The 20814-nt window shown below is 37.2% G+C and overlaps 1 protein-coding gene across 1 annotated transcript; it reads left to right on the forward strand.

The window, feature by feature from the left end:
• The first annotated feature begins 358 nt into the window (after nt 1–358).
• LOC133876776 (uncharacterized) lies at nt 359–2175 on the forward strand. The gene is made up of 4 exons (XM_062315022.1): nt 359–607; nt 1694–1740; nt 1783–1982; nt 2147–2175. Exons 1-4 carry the CDS (start codon nt 359–361, stop codon nt 2173–2175), a joined length of 525 nt encoding a protein of 174 aa, XP_062171006.1.
• Nucleotides 2176–20814: the final 18639 nt, after the last annotated feature.

Below are 20814 nucleotides of genomic sequence, written 5' to 3' on the forward strand. Positions count from 1 at the left end.
CACTCCTCAACAGAATGGGGTTGTAGAAAGGAAGAACAAGGTGATTCAAGAGATGGTTCGTGTAATGATCCACTCAAAAAATCTTGCTCAACATTTTTAGGGAGAAGCTGTCAATACTGCTTGCCATATCATCAACAGAGTCTACCTAAGGCCTGAAACAAACAAGACTCCCTATGAGATTTGGTGAGGGAAGAAGCCCACAATTAAGTACTTCAGAACTTTTGGAAGTAAATGCTATATTCTTCGAGATAGGGAAAATCTTGGGAAATTTGATCCCAAAAGTGATGAAGGTATATTCTTGGGGTACTTCACCAATAGTTGTGCATACAGGGTCTTTAATAAAATAACAGAAACTATGATGGAGTCAATCAATGTGATAATCGATGATAAAGAAATTAAGGCATCTAGCAAGGGGGAGGAAATTCAGCCCATTCCTACAGAGCTGCCTATTCCTTCAGCTAACATGATCAAGCCTTCTACTTCACCTCAAGAAACCCTAGGTATGTCTCTAGCTGCTGAATCTCTTCCTATTCATACAACTTCTAATACTACTGTCAGTGCTTCTGAAGATGAGGATATTCCCACAAATCCTCCTAAGCGGTCATGGGTAAAGCATAATCATCCCTCTCAATAACTCATTGGGACTCTTAAAGAATGGCGTTGGCTACAAAACATAGTGATCCAGCCCTCGAGTGGAGTAACTAATCAAGTATCCTACAGCTGCTACCTTGCACAGACAGAGTCCAAGAAAGTTGAGGAAGCCATACAAGATGAAAGCTGGGTCTCTGCCGTGCATGATGAGTTGCATCAATTTACTAAAAACGATGTATAGACTCTGGTTCCCAGACTTGCTGATCATAACATCATTGGCACAAAGTGAATTTTCAAGAACAAATCAGATGAGCATGGTACAGTGGTCAGGAATAAGGCACGCCTTGTTGCTCAGGGGTACACACAGATTGAGGGGATAGACTTTGATGAAACCTTTGCTCTGATTGCAAGGTTAGAATCCATCAGAATTCTTCTCTCCTTTGCTTGCCATCTTGGATTCAAGCTTTATCAAATGGATGTAAAGAGTGCCTTTCTAAATGGCATTCTTCAGGAAGAAGTTTATGTAGAACAGCCAAAAGGATTTCAAGATCCTTTTCATCCCCATCATGTCTACAAGTTAAAGAAAGCTCTGTATAGTCTTAAGCAGGCTCCTCGAGCATGGTATGAACGTCTAACCACATATCTTTTGGCTAAAGGGTTTACAAGGGGACAGGCTGATCGGACCTTGTTCATCAAAAATCAAGGTACACACAAGCTCATTGCTCAAATCTATATTGATGATATCATATTTGGAGCTACTCTAGATTCCCTAGCCCATGAATTTTCTGAAAAGATGAAGCAGGAATTCAAGATGAGCATGATTGGTGAATTGAACTACTTTCTAGGTCTTCAAGTCAAACAAACTTCTGAAGGCATCTTCATTTCTCAATCCAAGTATGTTAAGGATCTGGTTAAATGTTTCGGCCTAGATGGGAAGAGTCATGCCCGTACTCCTATGAGCACTAGTGTCAAGAAAAGCACTGATCTTACAGGGAAACCAATTGATCCTACTCTCTCCAGAAGTATGATAGGGAGTCTCCTCTACCTCACAACTAGCTGACCAAAGAACGCCTTCAGTGTGGGAGTTTGTGCTCGTTTTCAGGCAAATCCTAAAGAATCTCGCCTCACTGCAATCAAGTGTATCATCAGGTATGTAAATGATACTCTTTTCTATGGCATCTGGTATTTCAGGGAAACAAATCTTGTTGTTGCAGGTTACTCTGATGCAGACTGTGCTGGCAATGCTGATGATAGAAAGAGCACCTCAGGAGGAAGCTTCTATGTGGGAAATAATCTTGTGGCTTGGATGAGGAGGAAACAATCTTCGATTTCCCTCTCCACTCCTGAGGCTGAGTATATTGCTGCGGGAAGCTATTGTACCCAATTGCTGTGTATGAAGAAGCTGCTATGTGATTATGGATTCACTCAGGATACCATGATTATCAACTGCGATAATACTAGTGCCATAAATATTTCCAAGAATCCTGTTCAACACTCTCGGACCAAGCACATTGACATTAGATATCACTTCTTACATGATCTTGTGGAATCCTAGGTAGTATCTCTGTCTTTCATTCCCATTGATAACCAATTGGCTGACATTCTAACCAAACCTCTGGATGGTAGTAGGTTTGAGTCTCTTCAAAAAGCCATTGGTGTTTGTGACATGTCCTAGACAAGTTTTTTCCATGCTAGGGTTAGACTTCTTTGTGTTTCTTAAGTCTTGTCCTCTGAAAGCATGATGTTTTAATTTTTTAAAAACAAAAATGTTTTGGGGAGTTTGATAGCAGGGTTGTTGTTCTTTTAAAGTTTGTCAGCTATCTCAAGTCTCTTATCCCGCTTTATCGGTTCATTTGCTTTGATGACTTATGCTTACATGTGGTTGAGATCATAAGTTTGACATATGCAAATGTGATGAAAATGTGCACTTTCCAAGGCTCCCCTAAGGTACATTTTTTTTTTCTCTCTGACATTTTGCTCTTGAAGATTCTTATAAGAGAGATTTTTTTGTAAGATAGTCAAATTGACCAACATGCTAGTTGAACCTAAAGCCTAAAAATTCTAGCACTCTCTCTAGGTTGCAGCACCAAAAAGAAACAAGCAGTTATAATTCTGAGTTCATTGTTATATGCATAAATTCATTGCTTTTATGCTTAAATAACTTTATATCTTGTTCTTCATGGTGCAAGTAAAAAATTAGGTGTTGCATCTTAGGGGGAGTGTATCAGATGGGGGTTGCTAAGCCCTAGTAAAATAAGGTTAGACTTTTGACTAATCTTCCTTAATTTTCTCTCTTGTTTAGAAAATTCAGTTGTGTTAGTATTTTATATTGGCAACATTCTGGTTGACAAAAACACTTTATGTAACGGTTGCTTTTTAACAGGTTTATCGGTTCTATTCAAATTCTTCAAGTAATATGGACAGTGTGTCATTTCATGTCATGTGTATGGTCACAAGTTTCTAAGAAGATGTCCATGAAGATTCCATGAAATTTCCAAGTCAGAACAACCGGTTCCTGTGCAACCGTTCGAACGGGCCTTTGAAGGCATCCGGACGCTCCGCAGTGTCTAGAAGCTTCAACGTTGAAGACGTCCAGACGTCAGAGCAACACTGTCCGGACGCTAGGTCAAGCTTCTCCAATTTCTACACGGAGTTGGATTTCAGCAGTTGACATTGTTTGGGAAGTTTCTGCAAGACGTCCAGACGATGTCCAGCATTCCAGAATATTCCAGGTATCCTTTACGAGCGCGGAAAGGAGATACAACGAAGATCATCCGAACACTTGGCCAAGCCGTCCGGACGTGGACCTGATAAGGATAGAATTGTGCTATTTTGGAAAGGCGGTTGCAGTTGACCGTCCGGACGACTTCCAGTATTTTGATTATAACTTTCTGCTCAAATATCGGATTGGGATGAAATTGGTGTCATTGGAAAGCTAAAAAAAAATGATACAACCTGACGATCCAAATGGCCAAGAGAAACGTTTGAACGTGCACCTGAAAACGTCCGGACACACGCCCAGAGTTCGAATCCTTGTTGCTATAGGCCTTCTTATTTGAGTTGAAATAAGGTTTCTTTAAGCCTATAAATAGAGGGCTCTAGGCTTGTAAATTGTATGAATTCTGTAACGAATTCCATAGTGCTTTGAGAGGGTGTTTAGGGAGAATCGAAGATCCGCTAGCTCTCAAGTTGGTGCCAGTGTGTACTCAAGTGTTCATGTGAAGTCTATCTTAGGGGTCGGCCCTAGGGTAAAGGAATCCATCAAAAACCCCTTCAGGCTACAGATCTGGTTGGGAAGCGTTCATGTTAGGTTACACATCAGAGTTAAAGGTATGACTACTGCATAAGGTTATGTGAGTACGAGTGTCTTGTAACTAGCTTTGTTTTTGGATAGTGGATTTCCTGGGTTTGGCTGCCCCGGAGTGGTTTTTTCTCTTCATAGAGTTTCCATTTCGTAACAAATATCTTGTCTCATTTAAATTCCGCATTTAAGATATTTGTTTGCACACAAACACACACTTGGTTTAAATAAGAAGTCAATAAATTATTTTCAAGATCAACTGTCCCGACGACCATCCTCTTGGTCCGGACGCGCAAAGCCTTGGTATGGAAATTACTTGCAGCGGATGCACGCACACACTTTGTGCACGCACACACTTACTGTGTTTTTAGAAGTCATTTCAATTTTTCACAAAGCATGTGTAAAAATATGATAGAAATAAACCAATGCAATGCAAGCAAACTTGACATGCTCTAAGATTAGGAACCAAAATCCTCAGTATGTGTGACCTCACCAAGTAGGTGGGTCTGCTCCCCCTCGAGGGGTGAGTGCCCTCATCCTTTCTGACCCAAACTTGCCTTACCTGTGGTAGTTGTTGACAGGCCTTCAATTGGTTGTCCATCCATCTCAGCAAGTTCCGTATTAAAATAGGCAACCCCTCATAAGATTGGTCGCTTTCGGTCTTCTGCGGCTTCTCCTTGTAGTGCCTTGATTTGTTCTTCTTTAGTTTGTCACTCTGACTAGCAGGAACAAATTGCTGCTATAGTTGCGGATGCTATGGAGCCTGATATCCTGCTAGAGGTCTAGTGCCGGATGTAGCTTGTCTTGACATCTTCTTCTGAGCCTGATGCTGAGGACACCTAGGTCGGATGTGACCGCTTACGCCACAGTGATGGCATATGGGAAGGCTTCTTTTGGTAAGAGGCTTCTTAATGAGTTTTACAACAACCGGATCTTCTCCTCCAATGACAGCCTTTTCCTTATCTATGCAGGCGTGAGGAGGCTCGGGGACTGTGGGCTTGAAGAACACAGTCTTTGAAGTAAAGGGGATATTTGAAGTAGAGGCTACATACCCGAGTCCTATCCTGTCTATTGGGCTCTTTTGGACTGATAGCATGTGGGCCAGCATCTCATCAGTCAGCCTCTCTATCTGCAGCTGTGTCTTTAACAGCTTCTCCTCTAAATCTGTGATTTTTATGAGCATTGTGCTTCTTTCAGTCTTCAGGCTGTTCAGTTCCAGTACATGCTGTTGGCACGTCTCCCTCAGCTTCAAGAACTTTACATAGAGGACTTTATAGGCCTCCTTGAGTTCTTCCCTGTCTTCATCGCTGCTCTATGAGTAGCAGGATTTTGACCCTTCTAATTCTTCGTGTGGAGCAACAAAGGCTAGAAACTTCTGATCTTTTTTTGGGGTCTCATCTTCTTCAAATTCCCTGAAAGTAGCGTTGTAGGCCTTCCCCTTGGCCTGCTTTAGATTCCCACAATCTTCCCACACATGCCCAAAGCCTGACCACTCAAAACATTTGGGACCTCTTGGATCCATCTTCTCAGCTTCTTCTGGCTCAGTTTCTCTGGGGGCCTTCTTCAGTCTTTCAGTGAACTTCTTTTTGAATTTCTTGTTCTTCATTAGTCTCCCAAAATTCTTGGCCAGTATTGCCACTGCATCTTCTTCTTCATTATTAGAGTCTTCCTCAGATAAGACTCTGGCCTTCTTTTTGGATGCCTTGAGAGCGATCGCCTTCGCCTTTTTGACTGGAGGCAGAGAATACTCATAAGTTTGAAGAGATCCCACCAACTATTCAATTTTCATAGAATCTAGGTCCTTGCTTTCTTCAATGGTGGTAACTTTGATCCTGAAACACTTTAGCAAAGACCTTAGAATCTTTTTGATGAGTTTTACATCAGAGACATTCTTCCCAAGACTCACCATCAAGTTTCTCAAGTCCCTGATCCTAGTGTAAAACTCATTGAATGTCTCATCTTCCAACATCTTAATTTCTTCAAATTTTGAAATCAACATTTGGATCTTGGTAGATTTAACAATTTTTGTGCTCTCATATGCTGTTTCCAAAATTTGCCACAGTTCTTGAGCAGATTCACAGTTTGTAATTCTTGTGAATTCAGACGGTGAAAGAGCTTGACGTAGAGCATGGAGGGCTTTATAATCGGAAAGTCGTGCGCTGGTTTGAGCAACTATGAGTTCAACAGTTGTATCCTTTGGTTTAATCCAACTAGATTCTACAATCTTCCAAACATCAATAGATTTTAAAAAAAGAAGCGCATACGGGCTTTCCAATAGCCATAATTTGTGCCATCAAAGGCAAAAACAGAATTAAGAGTTTGAGACATGATAAAATAAGGATTCAAGGATTGCACTCAGGAAATTAATCCAATAAGAGTGAACCCGCTCTGATACCAATTGAAAATAAATAGACTCCTAATTTTAATGTGTGTGTGATCAATTTGTGTAACAAAATATCTAAATGCGGAATTAAAAGAAGACAGATATTTTGTTAACGAAGTGAAAACTCAATTAAGAAAAAAGGCACTCCAAGGCAGCCAAACTCAAGAAATCCAATATTCAGAAGAGGCATTAATACTCACATAACCCGATGCAGTAGTCGTACCTCTAACTTTGACACGTACCTATACGTGAACGCCTCCCAACTAGGTCTCCTACCTGAAGGGGTCTTCAATGGAATCATTTAGCTTAGGGCTCCTCCCTAAGCTAGACTTCAAAAGATCAAATCCTACAAAGAAAAACTCTTAGAGAGCTAGCAAATCTCATAATTTCTACATAAATACCCTTTCTAATCACAATGGAATTCAATACTGAATTCTGTGAATAATACAAGCCTAGAGACCTCTATTTATAGGTTTTAGAAGACCTATTACAATTCTGATTTGGAGTTCTCTGGGCGAGGTCCGGACTTAGACAGTGGGCGTCCAAACGGCAAGCAGCAACCGACTTCCATAACGCGCTTCACGCGTTTCTTCTTTAAACTTTAGTCTCCGCGTCGGACGGTGTTGCCCTAGCGTCCGAACGGTTGCATGCTATCTTCACCAACAATGTCTGCTGAGCTGTTCAGAATCTTCTCGAACATTGATCGGCGTCCGGACATTTCTCTAGGCCGTCCGGACGGCAACTAGTGAACAGACTTTTGCTGAGTTGTAAACTACACAGAATCTTCCTAGAATCTGGAAATTTCCTTCTTGATGCTTGCAACACTAATACTTGTCATATTAAGGCCTTTCCATAGTTGAGAAAATATGCTCTGAATATTTTGTAAGACTCTGAATGATTACGGTGTCCCTGTTTCAACAGTACACTAATATGGCAGACTTTTGTCAACAGAATTTAGCCAATAAAACTAACATCTAGTATTAAATATGTTCTCTATCTGCTACTCCATATCTTCTACCTTAATTTGCGTATTGAGAGCACGCCTGGCAACAAGAGACTCACCTTCTACTAGGTATTCCACTCCATCATCATCACTAGCATCGACCAATTCAGGCATCTCATCACTATTAGTCATCACCTCCTCATTGTCAGCATAACCATCACCCGCTTGTTTGGACATTGAGACGTGATGTGCCCTGAACCCAAACATTTAAAACATTTAATATCTCTATTCCTTGAAGGTTGCAAATCTACCTTGGGTTTGTTCTTGCTAGTTCCCTCATCTTTTCCCTTAGGTGGTTCGACTTTCCCCTTTACTACAACTTGATCATTTCTATCCCACTTTGGTTTCCAAAGAGTGCTAGAAATTGAAGTATACCTAGCTGTCCCCTTTCTCTTTAATTGCCTCTCCACCTTCATAGCCATGTGCAACATGTCTTCTACCTCCACATAATGCTACAACTTAACTACATTTGCTATGTCCCTATGAAAAAGTAATCTATGAGCAAAAATTTTCTGCAGACAGAACTTTTTCAACAGTAAACTTAACTCATGCAATGCGTGTGTGTGTGTGAAAGCTTTCTCAATAAGGTATGAAGTTCACTGATATGACTTAAAACACCCGAATTTTCTAAACAAGAGAGAAATCAATGTTAGATCAGTCAAAAGTCAAACCTTGTTTTATTAGGGCCTAGCCACCCTCATCTGATATATTCCCCCTAAGCTGCAGCACATTTTCTTTTACATTGTCCTTTAGTGACCGTCTATTTCCGCAATGATTTGGTCACTGACTGTTCCTATAAGGACAATATCAAGAACAGATTTATAGCAGAGCAGTGGATTTTTTTATTTATCCATATTTATTCGGTTGAATGCTTTTTATCACTTGGTGCTGCAACCTAGAAAGAATGCCAAAATTTATGGGTTCTAGGTTCAACTAGCGAGTTGGTCAATTTGACCATTTTAGGAAAAAAAATCTCTCTCATTAAAATTTCCAGAAGCTAAAAGTCAGAGGAAAGAAAAAAAATATCTTTGGGGAGCCTTGGATAGTGCATAGTTTTCATCGCATGAGAAAAGCAACTATCTAATAAAGACACAGCAAGAAAATTCAGCACATATTAGATTTAGAAACTTAACCATATGAATGTATATTCTATTAAAGCACAGTGAACTGTCAACACAGATAAATATATATGAGATAGCTGAAAGACATTGTAGCAAAACCCTTGCACCAAATTCTCCCTATATATATATATATATATATATATATATATATATATATATATATATATATATATATATATATATATATATATATATATATATATATATATATATATTTTAAAGTAAAAATAAAAAATAAAAAATCATGTAACCCACGGAAGAGACTAAGAGGAATAGAAGAGTCTTATCCGAGCATGCAGCAAAAACATGTCTAGGACATGTCACAAATACCAATGGCTTTTCCAAGACACTCAAACCTGCTTCCTTCAAGAGGTTTGGTAAGGATATCAACCAATTGATTTTCTGTGGAAATAAACATAAGAGCTACTTCCCTGGATTCGACAAGGTCATGGATGAAATGATGCCGGATGTCGATGTGCTTGGTCCAAGAATGTTGAACTAGATTCTTTGAAATATTTATGGCACTGGTATTGTCACAGTGAATGACCATAGTGTCTTGAGTGAAGCCATAATCACAGAGTAATTTCTTCATCCACAATAACTGGGTACAACAACTTCCAGCAGAAATATACTCAACTTCTACAATGGAAAGAGAAATTGAGGCTTGTTTCCAACTCATCCAAGCTACCAAATTTGTAACAACATAAAAACAACTACCAGAGGTGCTTTTCCTATCATCAGCATTTCCAGCCCAATCTGTATCAGAGTATCCTGCAAGTACAAGATTTGTTTCTCTAGAAAAATAGATACCATAATTAACAATGACATTTACGTACCTAATGATGCGCTCGACAGCTGTAACGCCCCGCCTTTTACAAAAAGACGTAAGTGAAAATTTCAATTTTCACGTGACATTACGACATCATCAGAGTTATAAATTGGCAGTGGAATATATCTATTTTTTTTTCTTTCTTTACAATGACACATTAGAGCTGACTGAATAACCTCAATATATAAAATAATAATCTTTGTTCTGATACTATAAATACATCTCAAATAATAATATACGTGCCACAAGCGACACTCAATAAAGTATTAGTAATACCAAAATATCATAGCATTGAAGAGGCATATAAAAAGAGTTTGACACTGGTGCATGGGATAATAAACTAAGCAGGGTAGTCTATCACATCCAAGAGACCACAACACAGGAAAAGACTACTACTCAGATCCATCTAAGCATCTGGATAGTCCTGGTACTCTTCGTTCTTAAACCCTGTGTTAATAAATAATACAGATAGAAATAACAATACAAAAATACTAAAGTGAGTCCACTATTTCCAATAATATAATAAATGCTGATTTATTTATGAAATGCAACATAATGCAATAACTTTATAATCACATCTATGCGCAATATATGAACCATGGTAGCTAATCATAGTCATATATTGAATATAAACATAACCATAAAGCAATAATGTGCTAGTTTTAAATGTAGAGTTTTAGGTGTTTCCCTTTTTCCACTACTCTGTTGGCCTTGGCACGGTTAGCGTGTTATTTGAAACCTTGGTTTCCTCACTTAACTTTTAATTATAATCTTTGGGAGCCTTGGCTCCTGGAAACCTTGGTTTCCCTGGTGACCTTGGTACACCAGTTTTGTATTTATTATTCTTTTCAGGTATCTCTTCATTCACTGAGAACCTTGGAACTCATGTGAAGCCTCGCATACCCACCGTGGATCTTGATCCAACATCTTGTTATTAGACAGGTTATTAGAAATAATAAAATATGCAAAATCACATGCGCAAACAAGTAAATAAAACAGTAAACATAATATTATAGGAAAATCAACCAGCTTCGTCCTCAGTAAGTATAGAGATACTTACCTTCTTTTGCTTCCAAAAGGGTTTCCATACAATTGGTGACAAAGGCTTCTAGAAAAGGGGCTAAAACTGCACCCTTGCTGTAGCACATGAAACAGGGTATTTTTCTCATTTCCTTTTAAAAGAGATGTAACTCGTGAGAGCAACAAGGTGTTCCTTTTTGTTTTCTTCATTCTTTTCCCTTTCATTAACATCATAAACCGAACACACAAGGATACACTGCAATACATTTTAATGCACACAATAGTGAATTAATATAATTCATTAATAATACACTCCAACACTATTCCTATTCCTAACCTCCAAACCTTAACTTACTTTTCTATCGTTATTCTGTCATGGTAACGGCATGTAAAATTAATCCAATTACATTTTATTACTAATCTTTTTATGTGGACTTTATTACGGCATTTATCAAGGCCTTTAAATATTTATTTAAAATAGATCTCGTAATAACAATTTTATAAGAATAGATATAATAGTTAAAACCCATGATTTTTACAATAAATTTGTGCAACCCAAAATAGCTTGAACCTTTAATTAAAATAATATTGATGCATGTACTGTTTCAGCTATTCTAACTGAAACAGTGAGATACCAAAATAGATTTTAGCCAACATATGGCTTATTTTAAATCAAATAAACTTAATAACTTCGTTAATATAATTAACGGATATTATAATTTAGAAATAAGTGAAATAAAATAACTTCGTGCTTATTTCTTATTTTAATCTTATAAAAATTGAGCAGAATAACGGCTTATATATATATATTAAATGCCTTAAATACTTAAAAGTATTTGGGCAGCATAACGGCTCTTTTGTAAAATAATGTATTTTTACTTGGGCATCATAACGACGTATTTTTATATTTAATCACTCCACTTTGAAAATCCTGTTTAAAACACAACTTAAAACACATTAGATTACTTTAGCAAATAACTCATAAATTCACAACATTAAAATAAAACTTTAATTAAAAACCAAATATATTTCTTCTTTTTCTTTTCTTTCTTCTTCTTCTTTTTCTCTTCTTCTTCTCTTCCTATTTTCCTTCTTCTTCTTCTTCTCTTCTTTCACAGTAGAGTCGAGACAGAGACAGAGAGATAGAGAAGGAGAAAGAGCTTGAGAGAAAGACTTACCTACGGGAGAGAGAGAACTTCGGATTTCTTCTTCCTTCACTGCTGGACCCAAAGTAGAGAGAGAGAAAGAGAGAGAGAGAGAGAAACAGAATTTGAGAGAGATTGGGAGAGAGTTTGAGAGAGTTTTGGGAGAGGAATGAGATGTGTGATCAAAGGAAAGGATTGGGCTCCTTTTATAGTGAAATGAACAGCCAAGATTGCTCTAAAACGATCGCATCCAACGGCTGGGGAGAAGATTTGGGAAGATTTGGTATTAAATACCAGATTTTCGGAGATTCGGTGCATGAATCTATTTTCTGCAGAAAGTCGATCGATCCACTTTTATGTCGATCGATCTACTTGAACAGTAGGTCGATCGATCCACTTTTAACACTATAAAATAATCGATCGATCCAATATACTTAGCCAAATTTTCATCCGTTTCAGCACCTATATAACTAAATCGCCCGATTGATTAATTAATCGATCGATCGATTTCGACTTCTAATAAGGGTTCGATTCTCTAATCGCACGATCTATTTTAAGACATTAACAATCGCTCGATCGATTCTATAATCGATCGATCGAATTAGACTTAGTTTAATTCTAATCTATTTAACTCTTATATACTTATGCAAATATTTCTAATAAATATTTAATTTCTTAAATATTTATACCCATCTTGATGAATATTTATTCCACAAATACTCATATGTATGATATTCCTATTATTAGGCCTTAAATCGTATTTTAAGATATTTTATTCAATCTCTTAAAATACGGGGTATTACAACAGCAGTAAGATGAGATTCCTTAGGATTAGCTTGGAATCGAGCACAAACTCCAACACTGAAAGCAATATCTGGTCGGCTTGCCGTAAGATAGAGAAGACTACCAATCATACTTCTGTAAAGAGTAGGATCTACTTGCTTGCTTGTTAGATCAGCACTAATCTTGACATTTGTGCTCATGGGAGTACGAGCATGGCTTTTCCCATCCAGACCGAAACGTTTCACCAGATCTTTTGCATATTTAGCTTGAGAAATAAATATCCCTTCAGAAGTTTGTTTGACTTGCATCCCCAGAAAATAGGTCAAGTCACCTATGATACTCATCTCAAATTCTTGTTTCATTTCTTCAGAAAACTCATGAGCTTGAGAATCTAAGGTTGCTCCGAAGATGATATCATCTACATATATTTTTGCAATGAGTTTGTGATTTCCTTGATTTCTGATGAAGAGAGTCCGATCTGCCTGTCCTCTTGTGAACCCTTTTTCCAGAAGATAAGTGGTTAATCTCTCATACCATGCTCGTGGAGCTTGTTTGAGACCATACAAGGCTTTCTTCAGTTTGTAAACATGTTGAGGATAGTGAGGATCCATAAATACTTTTGGTTGCTCTACATAAACTTCTTCCTGAAGAATGCCATTCAGAAAAGCACTCTTGACATCCATTTGATAAAGCTTGAAGCCTAGATGACAAGATATAAAGAACAGAATTCTGATAGATTCAAGGCGAGCAACTGGAGCAAAGGTTTCTTCAAAATCTACCCCTTCAATCTGAGTGTACCCTTGAGCAATAAGCCATGCTTTATTTCTGATCACCGTGCCATGTTCGTCTGATTTGTTCTTGAAAATCCACTATGTGTCGATGATATTTTGATCAAATGGTCTAGAAACTAGAGTCCAGACATCATTACGAGAGAACTGATGCAACTCATCATGCATAGCAATAACCCAACTGTCATTTTGTAAGGCTTCCTCCACTTTCTTTGGTTCAAATTGAGCCAAATAGCAATTGTAAGTCACTTGATTAGCAACCTCATTAGAGGGGTTGATTATTTTGCTTCTCAATCGTCTACCTTCATTGAGACTCCCAAGAAGCTGCCTGGAAGGATGATTGAGCTTAACCCAAGAAGAGGGTTCAATCGGAGGATTTATCGGCTCTGAATCTTGATCTGATGTAGGATCAGTTTCCTTAGTAGGTACAGCATCAGTTGTGTCAGGAAGAACATTTGCTGCTGTAGGAAAGATAGGAGGAATAGATACAGGCTTTACTACGGCAGAGGAAGTCTCTTACATTACCTGTGAGAGAAGGTAGTGTCTCTAAGGTGGACTGAGAAATATCCCCCTTGCTATGTGCCCTAATCTCATCATCAATGACCACATTTATGGACTCCATCACTGTTTCTGTTCTGGTATTATAGACTCTGTAGGCACGACTGTTGGTGGAGTATCCCAAGAATATGCCTTCATCACTTTTGGGATCAAACTTTCCCAGATTTTTCCTGTCTCGTAGAATATAGCATATACTACCAAAAGTCCAGAAATATTTAACAGTGGGTTTCTTACCTCACCAAATCTCATATGGATTCTTGCTAGTTTCTGGCCTCAGGTAGACTCTATTGATGATATGACATGCAGTATTGATAGCTTCTCCCCAAAAATGTTGAGCAAGATTTTGAGAGTGAATCATTACTCGAGCCATTTCCTGTAAAACTCTGTTTTTCCGCTCCACAATCCCATTTTGTTGAGGAGTAATAGGAGAAGAAAACTCCTGTTGAATGCCATATGAGTGACAGTATTCTTCAAACCGAGTATTCTCAAATTCTTTGCCATGATCACTGCAAATCCTCATGATAGGACAACTTTGCTCTATCTGAATTTTTTTGAACAACTGCTGAGCGGCTTCAAAGGCATCAGATTTTTCCAGAAGAAGAAGAACCCAAGTGTACCAAGAATAGTCATCTACAATAACCAGAATATATTTCTTCCCACCGAGACTAGAGGTTCGGGTGGGACCCATGAGATTCATATGCAACAATTCTAAATTACGAGAAGTAAGGATACTTGATGTCTTCTTATGAGCAGTACGAGTCTGTTTTCCCAGCTGGCATGGACCACAAACTCCTTTCCTAGTATCTTTCATTTTAGGAAGATCTTTGACAACTTCCTTGCTTGCAATTTTGAACATGTTGGTGAAGTTTAAATGACCCAACCGTTGATGCCATAGCTCACTTTCATCAATGGTAGCTTTATTGCAGATGATTTGAGAATCTGAAGAGAGATTTAGAATGCCATAACAATTGTCACTAGTCCTCTATCCTCCCATTAGCCACTTTCCACTACTGTCAAAGATGTTGCATTCCTTTTTAAAGAATTGGACAACCAGGTCATCATCACACAATTGGCCGATACTGAGAAGATTTGCCTTGAGACCCTCCACATATAGGGCTTTTTGAGATACTTCTATCCCCAGAATGTTAATCTGCCCATTTCCAATCACTTCGGCCTAGCTCCCATCTCCAAAAGTAATTCTTCCTCCTCTGGCCATTTGCATATCTTTGAGGAGTGTCCTGTCACCTGTCATATGTTTGGAGCAAACACTATCCAAATACCACAAGCAAGTATCTAGGACTTTTAAAGCAGTATGAGCAACTAAACATAGATTGTCACTTTTCTTAACCCAAACATGTTTATTCGAGACATTCTTTTCCTTTTTACCTCCATTCCTTCTAGACGAATAATGAGTAGACATGTCAGGCTTAACAAACATTGTTCTATGAGCAAGCATAGCATGTGAAGAAGATGTAGTATTATTATTACTCATATCACAAGATTTTTCCTTTAGAAATAAAGAAGTCAATAAAAGATCACACTCGAGAAATAAATCTTAACCACAGTGTACCAAGCTTTGATACCAATTGAAAATAATTATTGACTTCTAATTTAACCAAGTGTGTGTGTTTGTGTGCAAACAAATATTTTAAATGCGGAATTTAAATAAGACAAGATATTTGTTACGAAGTGAAAACTCTGTAAAGAGAAAAACCACTCTGGGGCTGCCAAACCCAGGAAATCCACTATCCAAAAACAAAGCTAGTTACAAGATACTCGTACTCACATACCCTTATGCAGTAGTCATACATTTAACTCTGACACGAAGCTCATCATGAACGCTTCCAACCAGATCTTCTACCTGAAAGGGTTTTTAATGGATTCATTTACCTTAGGGCCAACCCCTAAGATAGACTTCACACGAACAGTTGAGCACACACCGGCAATGGCTTGAGAGCTAGCAGATCTTCGATTCTCCTTAACACCCTCTCAAAGCACTATAGAATTCACTGTCGAATTCTGTACAAAACACAAGCCTAGGGCCCTCTATTTATAGGCTTACAGGAAACCTAAAACTGCTAAGATTCGGGCTTTGGCTGGCGAGCGTCCAGAAGGAAGTTAGCCACGTCCGGACGGTTTTCTACGATATCCTTTCAGAAACAGCGTAATTCTATCTTTATCAGGTTCACGTCTAAATGGCTTGACCAAGCGTCCGGATGGTCTTGGCTAAAATCCTTTCAGTGTTCGAACGGAACTCTAGAATATTCTGAAATACTGGACATCGTCCGAACGGCTTGCAGAGACTTCCCAAACAATGTCGACTTCTGAATCCAACTCTTTGTTGAATACTGATTAGCCTAGCGTCCGAACGGTGTTGCTCTGACATCCGGACGTCTTCATCGTTATCTGTAAGACACTGCGGGGCGTCCGGACGCCTTCAAAGGCTCGTCCGGACAGTTGCACATGAACTGGCTGTTTTGTCTTAGATTTTGCAAGGACTCTTCATGGACATCTTCTTAGAAGCTTGTGATCAGATACTTTTTTTGATTTGAACATTGTCTGAATACATGAAGATTCTGAATAGAAAATCGACCATCCTGTTAATTTGCAACCATTACATAAAGTATTTTTGTTTATCCAGAATGTAGCCAATTAAACTACTAACATACCCCATCTCGACCCCTTGGATTCCTCCTAGGTTCTCTTCCATGCCTACCTCCTCTAGGTCTACCCACTCCACCCATTCCAATTTCAAATGCTATGTCTTCCCCATCCTCATCATCTCTTTTGTTCTCATACTCATTTTCAACACTAGGCACACGTCTCCTTTTATCTCGCCCACCTTGCAGATTTCTAATCACTACCTCTTGTTGATCCATCCTATCTTTCACCTCCCCCAACACCCAATTCAACCGTTCAAATTGTTGTTGAATGGCCCGCAATACAAAACAAGAATGTTAGTGGTAAAACCTCACACACTCTCTTACGTGTTTACGCTCAAATATTGTCACTCCACTCATGTTTTCACTCTTTTGGCCTTTCACCTCACCTGTTTTCCCTTTCAAGTTCTTTAAGACCTAGTTGAACTAAATCAAGACACAACCTTGTATTATTCCAACTAGCAATAGATTCAAGAAACAAGAAAGGAATAAAATGACACGGATCTCAAAGAATTTGTACGAGAAAAGACCAATTAGGAAACAAGATACTAACAATGATGCATTCGACCCCTTTGAAGCTAAAGATCAATCAACACCAAATCACTTCAATTTTCGGATTGCATAGTATATCAAACAGTCATTTCTGAAATTTCTTTCTTTCTTTCTTCTTTTTTTTTTATTTTTTTTATTTTTTTTTATAACTATGCAACAACCTTTGAATACGCTGCCTTTTTTTCTTTTTCTTTTTTCTTTTGAATACAGAACCGGTCATAAGCAGCAACAATAATTGCAATTTTCGAAAGAAAAAAAAATTAATCTGATTTCAGCAACAAGAAACGGAAATAGACAAAGGACAATCGAAAATGAAATGGAATATCAATCTAAAAATTACAGATATGGAAATTAAAGCAAGGATTCAAATCTGAAAATTACAGGTCTAGAAATCAAAGCAAAGATTCAAATCCAGAAATTAACGCAAAGATTCAAATCAGGGAATTACAGATCTGGAAATCAAAGCAAAGATTCAAATTTAGAAATTAAAGCAAAGATTCAAATCTAGAAATTAAAGCAAAGGTTCGTGTAATTAATTAAAGAATTCCTAGATTTGAATTCTTGAATCAAGTAAACGAGTAATCAATTGTGAAAATCACAGATCTGAATTCAAATACAAGAAAATTAACAAGAATGAGGAAGGAATCGCATATCATAATAGAGAACCCTAGAACACGCCTAAGCTAAAAAATAAAAAAAATGCAAGAATTAAAAAGGATAAATCAGACCTGATTTGGAACCTAGCTCTGATACCAACTGATGTGAACCCGTGGGATCGAACTCCCTTGAACCCACAATCAAATTGAAACCTACCCAAGAAAGCTAAAAATCAAGTCAAGAAGATCTAGACCCATTGAAATTTTGTTTCAAGAACCTAGAATCAAGTCAAGATGATCTAGACCCGTTGAAATCTTGTTCCAAGAACCTAGATTTGGTGAGAACGCCACAAAGGATTTTCCTTTGATTAGTTCTTAGTTTAATCAAGAATAAGTAGAGAAAACTGAAAAGTTTTCTATGAAGAAAAAACTTCATTCACATTCAGCTTTTCTAGAAAATGAGGCTACAAGTCTTTTTAAACCCCTCCATGAAACCTTAGGGCCTACTAAGGCCTACACTAATTAAAAGACATGGGTTGAACATCTTCAAGCCTAAAACATCCTAAACTACATGCCTATAGCTAATAAAAGAAGTCCACTTAATGAATTAAATACACCAAAACGCCTACAACCATAGAAACATAAAATAGGCCCACACGCCTATACTTAAAGAAATAAAGAGTCTACACTAAACCACTTTGCTATGTCACCCCCTCTATAGCTTGTATCACATGGATTAAAGCTTGTTCTTCTTCTTTCATGCCCATCTTGAATGCTGGGGTCCTGCTCAATAAATTTGCAAACTCCGCCCAAGTGGATTGCACCAATCCTTCCATTGCTTCCTTGATCTTCTTAGCTCTTGACCTTGTGATTGGCCCATCTGGAAGGGATCTTAAAGACTCGATCCACCATGGTGCTCATTAGCTTCCAAACATCTGGATACTCCCATTGTAGGACTTTACATTGTTTCTTTCCAAAATGATGAAGGTGGGGATGGGGAAGATTGTGAAAGTGACGAAGAGGAAGATGAAGGAGGTAGGGTTGATCTTAATGATCCATGGTAGGATGATAAACTTAGTGATGATGAAGATGTTTTTGAAGAGGATTATCATATGGATAGGGCTGGCCCTTACAATGCCACAAATTGATGAGAGTGTCGAGGGTGATGGGGAGGATGGGAATGGGGATAGTTCTGATGGTACTAAAGTTGAATGTAGGGGTAAGAGTGAGGTTATTTTGGGTGATGGTGATGGTGATGGTAATACTAAGAGTGATTGTAGGAGTGGGCCATCTGGCCCTTGCATGACATCATTTGAAGATGTTGAGGTGGATGACAATTATTCTGAGATGGGTAGAAGTGAAATACTATTGTCACCACCTATTAGTGATGAAGAGGATGGTGGGATTTCATCTCACCCTGATGTGGAGTTCTAAGAAGTTGACCTTCTCCATCCAAATCTGAAGCTTAAAATGAAGTTTTCTAGCATACAGCTCTTTAGAAAAGCTGTTAGGCAGTACATATTTGGCAAGTTCGGGGGGGTCATCTGCCAAATTTTGTACATTGGGGGCCGATTTACCAGGGGGTAAAAGGTAATTTTCCTAAATAATCTCAAAGAAAAGAATTCAAGAGAATGACCTAAAAGAACACATATACCTTTCTTTGATCTTATTTGATGTTATTGTGAATCTTATAGAATTGTGAATATATATGTATATCATTCTTACTGTATTTTAGCCTTGTGATGGTCTTGGATCATCATAGGTAATTTTTATTACTTGTGTATTTATTATCTAACCCATATATAAATTGTTAAGATTCATGTTTAAACATTATGTCACCGTGTTTAAACATGAATCATGTTATTACCTATGACTAATCTAAAGGCTTTCATAAATAATAATTAGATCCTATATGTGTATAAATATATCCATATTAATTGTTAGGATTCATGTTTAAGTATTATGTTACCATGTTTCGGTGCTTAAACATGAATCAAAGTAGTGATTATAATTGATTTAATGACTTTTGTAAAGTAGTGATTATATCTTGTGTGTGTGTGTGTGTGTGTGTGTGTGTGTGTATCTACATATATCTTGTTAAGATTCATGTTCAAACATTATGTCACAAATGTTTCGACGTTGGAACATGAATCAAAGTGATCCTTATGACTGATCTAATGACTTTTATAAATATCAAATAAAACCTGGGAATATATATATATACACATATATCCTGTTAAGATTCATGTTCAAACATTATGTCACCAATATTTCAGTGTTTGAACATAAATCAAAGTGATCCTTATAACTGATCTAATGACTTTCATAAGTATCAAATATAACCTGTGAATCTCTCTCTCTCTCTCTCTCTCTCTCTCTCTCTCTCTCTTTCTATATATATATATATATATATATATATATATATATATATATATATATATATATATATATATATATGCAGATATATATTCTGTGAGGAATCATATTTAAACATTACGTCACCAAGAACACTATGTTGTATTTCGATGTTTAAATATGAATCAATTTAGTAGCTAAACCCCTATGACTGATCTTATGGCTTTCATCAAAGATAATATATATATATATATTCTGTTAAGGTTCATGTTTAAGTATTATGTCACCATGTTTTGGTACTTAAACATGAATCGTGGTAATATTTATATTCTCATATTATTCTCTTGATTTATACTTGCAATTCTTGTGGATAATTATAATTGCTCTAAAATACATATTAAGTTTTTTGACTTAAAGACTTATGTTTAAACATTATGTCACTGTGTTTCAGTGTTTAAACATAAAGCTTAAACATTAAAAGACTTATAAGTAATCACATTTTATATTCATGACTAAAAACAATGAATAAATAGATGTAAAAATAAACGGACTTAATATTGGAAAGATAACTAATGAATATATTATCTTTGAATATATTATCTTCTTTGTATATATTTACTTATGACATAAGAGGAGCTAAGAAATTACACTAGAGAGAATAAGTATGGAAGTACTTACTGAGGATGATTATATGTTTCATAATTAAAATAATTAAATATTATATCTGTTTATTGCTTGAATATTGTTCATAAATTACATATTGTGCTCAAATAATAAAATAGCTGAAAAGATAGCTATCAACAAAGCTGGTTAGTAGCAAGGGCTGGGGAATGGCTAATTAGTAGACAAAGAGGTGTCCAAAGTCTTAATATATAACTAATGCTGGGACCAGTAGGATTCCAGTAAAAATAGGTAAACATCAAAGTGGGAGGTTTAACGGACGTGAACGGGTTGAGATAACCCAAGAACAAGAGGTCTGAAGTAAGATGAGACACAAATTAATCATAGTGACCGATTAATCTGCTTGTTTAGATCTCTTAACTCATAATATTTCACAAACAATTTATTGTAGACACTCTAAAGCTCAATTTGTTCAGTTTCTGACTCACTATTTTCAGAATAGTAATTA

This window comes from Alnus glutinosa, chromosome 9 (assembly GCF_958979055.1).
Source record: "Alnus glutinosa chromosome 9, dhAlnGlut1.1, whole genome shotgun sequence".
Taxonomy (NCBI): Eukaryota; Viridiplantae; Streptophyta; class Magnoliopsida; order Fagales; family Betulaceae; genus Alnus; species Alnus glutinosa.

Coding starts and splice junctions, on each gene's coding strand:
- LOC133876776 (XM_062315022.1), top strand. CDS start 359: ATGGAGTCAATCAATGTGATAATCGATGATAAAGAAATTAAGGCATCT. Junction 608..1,693: donor ATCCTCCTAAGCGGTCATGG/GTAAAGCATAAT, acceptor GCTCGTTTTCAG/GCAAATCCTAAAGAATCTCG. Junction 1,983..2,146: donor CTATTGTACCCAATTGCTGT/GTATGAAGAAGC, acceptor GTGGAATCCTAG/GTAGTATCTCTGTCTTTCAT.